The sequence below is a fragment of the Euwallacea similis genome, chromosome 24, assembly GCF_039881205.1.
Source record: "Euwallacea similis isolate ESF13 chromosome 24, ESF131.1, whole genome shotgun sequence".
Lineage (NCBI taxonomy): Eukaryota > Metazoa > Arthropoda > Insecta > Coleoptera > Curculionidae > Euwallacea > Euwallacea similis.
In genome coordinates, this window is record NC_089632.1 from 76,385 (window position 1) to 84,573 (window position 8,189).

Below are 8,189 nucleotides of genomic sequence, written 5' to 3' on the forward strand. Positions count from 1 at the left end.
TGTGGCCCAGTTCTCATTGATTGTATGATTGCCTGTTATTATCTTCGGTGAACATAGGCGAATCCCGTCTACCGTATTCTTTTGTAAGTACTTTCCATGAAATAATTAAGAGTAAGAATAAGCATTATATATCAGTTAAAGTTTCACACAGCTATAGAGACCTAATCGAGCGGATCTAAATTAACTTTCGATAAAATTAAAAAATAGTTTACTTTGATTAGATTTATTGAATTTGAAAGCCGATCCTTTCGATTTTTAATCAGCAATGAAGCTTAAAAAGATAATGATATTTTGTACGTATTTTTCTCCTATGCACAGGTTAATTTCGGCAGCATTTCCGCAGTTTCAGGAAAACATCAGTACCACTGATTATTGTCCCCATTTCGAAGACAAACACATCATTAAGTTGTGTTCGGTGAAATCAAGCAATTTGTTGCAAACTGGATTCGGTATATTAATATATAATAAATTACTAACATTAAGCCATCAATAATTCTAAAAAAATGATAACTGCTAATGCCTTGAGTTATTGTAAATGGGTATTCATTTCCTTCTTTTTCCTATTAAGCTTTTACTGTTAGCAAGCACATGCTGTTATTTATATTAAAAATGGCTTAAAGTGTTATGCTTGTTTTGTGAAATTTACTGCCTGTAGGTATTTATTGCTTAAAATGTTGGATTGATTAGGAAAATATTCATTTTAATTGTGTTAACCTAGTTTTAGAGTATCTACATGCTTTGAGTAATTTTTTAAAATTTATTCTTCCTTTTAATTCTTCATCAAGGACATTAGGTTTAAACAGGTTTAATCCTAAAGTAGGCTATAAAATAATAAGTCGTTAGTTGCAATTATTAAAGCAAAATGGGCATGAAGAAACTTCGACAAAATGCTGCTAATTAAGCGAAAAACCGCCCATTTAAATATTCGAAAAGGAATGAGAGTTTCAGTTCTCTAGACCGCCTACTTTTTATGCAACGTGAGTGATTAAAATCTAAATTACTATATTCCGACCGAAGAAATCAACTTTTTTGATCCATATCCGAATCAATTTGTAGTAAATGAAAAAACTATTTCTTTCTAGCCTGCCGTTTCTATTCCATAGAAATTAAATTACTTCACTTATTTGGGCACTGAGTCAATCTATTAAGCCTCAAGTGATTACAACGAAACGATTTTTTGTGCATAATGTGACATTAACTGAAACAAGAACTGAATGTTGAATTTTCAGGTAGCACGCCCGCAGAATTCCACTTTTATGTTAAACAGTATTGATTTAACTCGCCCACCATACCATGACAATGAAGCAGTGACTGCACATAAGGTCAATGACAAAAGATATTGGGGGTGATACCATTAAAACCTACAGAGCGGATGAAACGTGTTTGGGTTTCAACAGGAAATGGTGTTACGGCGTATATTTCGACCTTGAGGAAGTTAGGGTGCAAATGGTAATGCTCAAACATACGCAAATTTGGTGGAAAAGTTCTTTTTTTTGTTGAAATCGTCTTCATTGATATTGCCCTCAGTGCTCATCTAGAGAAGATGCATCAATAGAAGCGATTCGAGCTAATTAGGAAAAAGTTTTGAAAAGAAGAAAGAAAATTAAACCGTTAACACCTGAACCATTTAAAAAACTGATCACTTACGAACAAAAAGCGCAAGGACTTCCCAATCCAAAATTTAAAATCTTCAAAGGTGCTGTTTATTTGTGTTCTATTATTGTATTTTTTCATGTTGTATTTTCACACTTCCTCTATATTTGTATATTTCTGAATTACTTCAACTCGTTTTGCATCCTTTTGTACCCTAACATTCTCGTTTCGTTTCAATTTTAGTTGCATTCATGACTTTATTTTAATCGTAATTTTTAACACGGCGGGAAAACTGTGATCATTTTCGTATAACACACCAAAGGAGGCTCCTATAACACTGTATGAGAATGAAAAAATGGTAAAAAATATTTATTATTCTACGGCCATAAAAATTATTGTCATATTGTGCCTTAAGTCTGATTATTAAGAAAGAATTATTTTAAATATAACAAATAAGTTAATCGCGTTGTACTGTAAACGGCTTATATGTTTATTTAATCTAAATTATTCGTACAACACGGAAAGTATCCATCGTGGTATAGGGGGCCTATTGTATTTCTCGTTACTTCTGATCCTTAGTTTATTTGCTTTTTTTGTTATTAGACCTATCTTACATTTTCCCTATCTTAATTTTCTTAAATTCGTTATATTTGGACTTATTGTTAGCGGCTTTTATTTTAATTATGGCCCTTTACTTTTCTTTTTCATGTATTTTTTCAACTTTTATGTACTAATACTTCTCAGTAAATGCAAATTTCTAGTATTACTCATCAGATATATTGTATAATAATATAGCAAGTAAGTAACAGTTTTGAAGACTGGAGAATATTTAGAAAAGTCACATACAAACTCGAAACTCAATAACCTCTCGAATATTTTTTTAATTGAATTTTTGACTAGGTAATATTAATTCCATACTCAAATTCGCAGTTTACCTAAAGAGACAAAAATAACAGGAAACAAGACAAGCAAATCTATCAGCAACATGAATTCCGCTTTTATTGCGTCCCTTAAGGAAAGTGTGTGAAGATTAAATGTATCGCTACTTCATCACATCTTAAATAAGATATTGAAAGGTAATACAACATTGTTCATGGGCTTTTAGCTATGGAGGACAAGGAAGAAAGTTGTACCTACTACCTACAATATTGCGGAAAGAAAAAAATTAACAAGGACACAATTTTCAGCTTATGAAGCATGAATAATTTTTATAATTAATGAGTGTAAACTTCATGAATATAAATTATGTTTACGTTTTTTTGCATCATCCTGTAATCTGAAGGATGTTATAACAAAAAACTAAAAAATTGCATAAATCTACATAAATTCTATCTTGTACTACTCACCATATTCTTAATTACATGTCACTTCAAAAAAAAAAAGAAAAAATACCACCGATTCTCAATTCTTTCGCGGCTCGAAACGAACACCGGATGTATGTCAGCTCTTCAAATTTGAGCTACGGCCCGTCGACTGTAGTCGAAATGATCGACACCGCGAATGCGAGTTTGTTAATCATCGAAGTGTGGCGTTTCCACACCGGTAGTCGTTATGGTTCAGGTGAAGAATTAGGTACCATCCGAAGGGTGGGGGGGCGAAACCATCGGAGGCTTCATAAAAAATACGTAAAGTTAGGACTAAAATAATAGCTGAATACGAGTACTACCACTAGCATAACACGGAAGTTGAAAAATTTCATGAAAAATAATGACACTGTCGGAGAGCATTCATAATAATTCATGTTTTTATTAATTAAGGAAGTTGTAAAAAATTAAACTGTTTTCAATGTGGCGTTGATAAAATGCAGAAATTCATCACATATGAGTCGAGTCAAATTTTAGGGTCGACTCTCATGCGGAACCATCCCTGTCTGTTGACGTATGGTTCCACTACAATCGGTATTATTGTATGCTATGCGTTTCATTAAATATTGCAATGCTTAACAAAACTTACGGATTCGAACTTAAAAAATATTAAAACTATAAAAAATTAACTGACAATCCTGGAAAAAAACTCATTTAAGTACTTATGTAGGGTTATAGAGCAACTTAAAAAGATCAATTTAAAGTATTTTTGAGGCAAATTCCTCTCCAGGTTGCAGAGCTATTGAAAGTAAACTATGAAAAGTCTGTACATATCTTATCTGATTAAGGAAATTCCTATATTCTATCAAATAGAACACCATCAGTTGATAGTTACACCAAGTAGTAACAGATGAGAAAATTCTAAAGAACCCACGAATATTTAGAACATTTTAAAATCAGGTAAAAAACCTTCGATATCAAAAAACGTAAACCAAAATTTACCAACTCTCAAATTTTAAAACATTCAAGCAAAGATAAGGATTTGGCCTGACTAGTACAAGATTATCGAAAACACAAAATGCATGTATTTATGTAGTACGGTTTGTAAACCAATTACAGCGCCGGTAAAAACAAAGTCACAAAGCACACACATTATAAAAATTTTGAAAACACGTTTATGCCAATTGTTGACCTACAGTATTCTTCTTTAGTTAGCATCTGATTATTTACAAAACATTTATTCATTTTGTTTTCTGTTGGAAAATAACTTGAAAGAAGAACTGCGAAATAAAGAGCAGAAATGATGAGCACGTGTAGTGCTCTGCTAACCTGAACTATAAACACATAAAACTCAAAAAAAAAAAAAAAACTAGTGTCATTTGAGAAAAAACTGTGGAAACTGGGTATTTTCTTTTAACAAAGGAGAGTCTGAGAGGTACAGAAGACTAAAATAGGATCTGAGAGGGGAGCACGTGTAGTGCTCTGCTAACCTGAACTATAAACACATAAAACTAAAAAAAAAACAAAACTAGTGTCATTTGAGAAAAAACTGTGGAAACTGGGTATTTTCTTTTAACAAAGGAGAGTATGAGAGGTACAGAAGACTAAAATAGGATCTGAGAGGGGAGCAGGACGGATGCTGCCATGTGTGGAAACTTAATGAGAACAACATAAAACTAGTTTCTTAATGAATTTTATAATTTCTCGTTTTAACGAATATATTTTCGTTTTAACCAAATATCAATTAATTTAAAAAAAACTCCCATAGAAATTACGGAAATCAAAATGTGCAATTTCATTTTTACATAAAAAATGCTCCGGTAACAAGTAAAACCCCGATAGAAACATAAAAATGAACTTCCATTCATAAAACTTAAATCAAATTGCATCACTCTATATATCTTCCGCAGCGAACTTAACATCTGCACTCTCTCCACATAACTTCATTATATGACTTCAGCGCAAACACTCCAGTATCGCCATCCGATTGAATTTGAAATTCAACCAAGATGGAGCAGTGAACTCAACAATCCGATTATCATCTTCAGTAAATAGCTGCCTTTTACTATGTCTTCTCTCGCGTTTTTTGACGCTTTTAACCTCATCAATATCATTTTTTGCTTTGGTTTTACCTTTACCAACGGTATCAACGTCGCTTGTAGACTTTTGCCGATTTCGTCTCGTGGCACTACTCTGTCCACTGCAGATGTTTTTTATGCGCTTTATAAATGGCAGCACCATGAAGAAAGAGTTGGAGCTAACGCCCATTTTTACTTTCGGAGTAGAATCTTTCTTGTTGTTTGGCAAATCCGAAATTGCAAACCAACTGCATGCTTTTATTTCACAACGGGTGCGAGGCTTAAATTCCGTCGATTTCGGGACGTTTTTGATTATGTAAAGCCTAGCCAGTTGGTCATTGATGACCGATTCGAAGTATTCGTCCTGGTTTAAATAAGCAGTGATATCGAAGCCAGTCTCTTCGTAAACTTCCCGAATAGCGCAATGTGCTGGATCTTCATCCTCGTTTACTTTTCCTGTAATATTAAACCAACAGTCTAATTTCCACAAAAACCACTTTTTTAGGTTGAATTAAATGCGACAAAAGGTTAGATTTGTCGCAATTAATTAGTTTTCCAAAATTCAATTCATTATTATATTCTAATGACACTCACCTTTTGGGAATCCCCAAGATGCTTTTGCCCAATAGCTCTGAACTAACAAGACATGAGTTAATCCTTCTGACAAGATAATGGCACCATATGTAGGAACATTTTGTTTATACTCTCGCCACTCGCATAAAATTTCGCCAAGTCTTGGTATTTCTGATTTCAGAGAAGGAATATGCTAAGAAAAAATAATGTTTAATAGTATAGTTTAACAGTGTGATAAAATATAAATTTTCACAATTTACCTGAAAAACATGTGCTGCAAATTCATAAATGCTGCAAGTCTTACAACGATCGTCATTACCCACATAAAAGTCCAAGTAAAACCAATGAGCCAATTCTATTTGAAAACAGATACGAATGAGATTCTCTTTGGCAGCTTCAGGAACAAGAATAATAAACCGTCTAAGATAAAATATAAAAGAGATATAGAAATTCTACTTTTGCAGAAATAGAATGATAAAAGAAACATTTTGGAAAAAATCAATACACAAAGTGTTTAAAGAGAAGGAGAACCTACTTAATTTATACTTACGTTAAAACATCATTCAGAACGTCAAATGGAATCGTGTGTTTAATGGTTCTCAATAATCTGTCTTCTTCTGACATGATGGAAAATGAATTTCCTGGAATGAAGCTAATGAAAATTCTATTATCGGGCAACAGGACATGTAAGATTTTTGAATTTTTAATTTTCACACCATTCTAATTCAAAAAGACTTCAACCACTATAATGTGAACATTTTTTTCAATTTAAATAAGTATGAAAGATTAAGAAATGTTAGAAATTATGGCCTTTCCAATAAGGTACCATATATGAACAAGGAAATGCACGTCCTAATCACCAGAAATACTCAGCATAGAAATATAATTGTTTAGCAATCACATGCTATACAGAAATGTTCAATTTTAATCTACCTTCTTTCAAAGGTTAATAGAAACTTGCAAAATAAGAAGTTCTTTCAATATTTTAAACGCTTAGTTGAAATTTGGAAAACATGTTTCTTCTAAGGATCCACATAAACTGGTGCTGTAAACTAATTTAAAAATCTATAAGGTGATATTATTTAAGAAGTCAGGCCTTCTCTTACCACCCCAAAATTTTTTGGGTTAGGTACCTGCGTTTTGTTGGCCACTAATATTCACTAATGAAAATTTTTAATTCTCCATTCAATTTAAAAAATTAATTTTTTGAACATTTTCCACACATACTAAAATTGACCAAATGCAAAAAAATGAAATTTCAAATAGAAAGTTTTTAATTTTTACAAGACTAATTTCACTTAACCAGGGACACATTGTATATGACATTTACTTAGTATTCATAAAGTGGTAGCTAAAAAATAAAAATGTTCTTACTAAATGCTGAAATTTATTTGTGAACACGAATTTTATTTTGGGAGAAATTTCATCAAAATCTTATTAAAAAATGCGAAACCAAGATAGCCATTTGCATATGTAATGTTTCATTCTGTAGAATTAAAAAACAATTAAGCATCAAATAAAATTTTTAATTTTTTGAAGATTCAACATTTTATTACATTTTTTATGCCTACTGTCCATTATGGCAGTTTTTATTAAAGAAAAAAATATTAAAATAAACAGAGAAAGAAGCCCAATAGGAGACTTTACTATTTGAATGTTATTTGTAGCCCAGGTGTACTTAGTTATAATATTATTACGTACAGATTACATTCTAATTTTCATCGTAAAGAGAGATCATTGGGAAAAATCATAAGACCTTAAAATATCAGAAGCACTTCTTGGAAAAACTCATCAACTACATTTTCATGGTTCCTCGTTTAACGCAAGTTCTTTTAAAGATTACCGGGTATTCAACATGTAGGTAGGACTAAGGAAACAGGGAAACCCCTGTACCAAGAGGAAAGAAACTTACCAAATAAGTGAAACTCTATTAAGAATTTCCTTATATTTTTTTAATGTAGCTTAATAATTATTTCAATCAAAAAGTCTTCTCATTTTAATTTAAATTTCAAATGACTTTATTAATATCATAAAAATCAAAAAATAAAAACACAAAAATTAAGTGAATGACAAATGGACAAATGACTGAATGTCAATAATAAAATAGGTATTTACGATTTTTCGAGGTTGATGTCAAAGATTTTACCACACCTAACCTAATTTTACCTGTCTTACTGGAGAAGTAGAACAGGTTACGTTATAAGTGGGAATGCACTAAATTCGGAATTTTAGATTTATACTATCATAATTGATTATTCACTGCGTGCAGTAAAAGATATTTCGGTGCTTTATTAAATATCTCCAGATCTATATGTATCTGTTGTTACAAATTTTAAAATAAACTAAAGAAATAAGTGCGGATATATTCAGTGAGTACTTTTCTCTTGCATCAAAAAATTAATATAAAGATAGATCTGTAAATATTGCGTTTCTAAGACACAAAATGTGAAAATATGAAAATACTTCTAGCACTGAGTATAAAATCAATTTCGTCTCACTGTACCGTACATCAGAAATCATAACGTATTGCCTGAGAATGAAATTTTCGTTGTTGTTGATGTTAATTGGTTATCAGTTCTCCGTACGGTTATGTATGGATAATCGTATCGTCCATCTCTATTGGAACGGATGAATCATCCAA

The 8,189-nt window shown here is 31.7% G+C and overlaps 1 protein-coding gene across 1 annotated transcript; it reads right to left on the bottom strand.

Annotated features, from left to right (window-relative positions):
* Positions 1–4,577: 4,577 nt before the first annotated feature.
* DCP2 (decapping protein 2) lies at positions 4,578–7,580 on the bottom strand. The gene is made up of 5 exons (XM_066401995.1): positions 7,461–7,580; positions 6,099–6,189; positions 5,809–5,968; positions 5,570–5,741; positions 4,578–5,431 (listed from the first exon to the last, which is right to left on the bottom strand). The coding sequence occupies exons 2-5, from the start codon at positions 6,170–6,172 to the stop codon at positions 4,854–4,856; spliced, it is 984 nt and encodes a 327-aa protein (XP_066258092.1). The 5' UTR covers positions 6,173–6,189; positions 7,461–7,580; the 3' UTR covers positions 4,578–4,853.
* Between the last annotated feature and the right edge of the window lie 609 nt (positions 7,581–8,189).

Bases quoted from the DNA above. Each gene is read 5' to 3' on its own strand.
- DCP2 (XM_066401995.1), bottom strand. From the start codon at position 6,172: ATGTCAGAAGAAGACAGATTATTGAGAACCATTAAACACACGATTCCA. The intron at 5,969-6,098 runs GTAAGTATAAAT...ATTTTATCTTAG, and splicing joins GTTCTGAATGATGTTTTAAC to ACGGTTTATTATTCTTGTTC. The intron at 5,432-5,569 runs GTGAGTGTCATT...TTAATATTACAG, and splicing joins ATCTTGGGGATTCCCAAAAG to GAAAAGTAAACGAGGATGAA.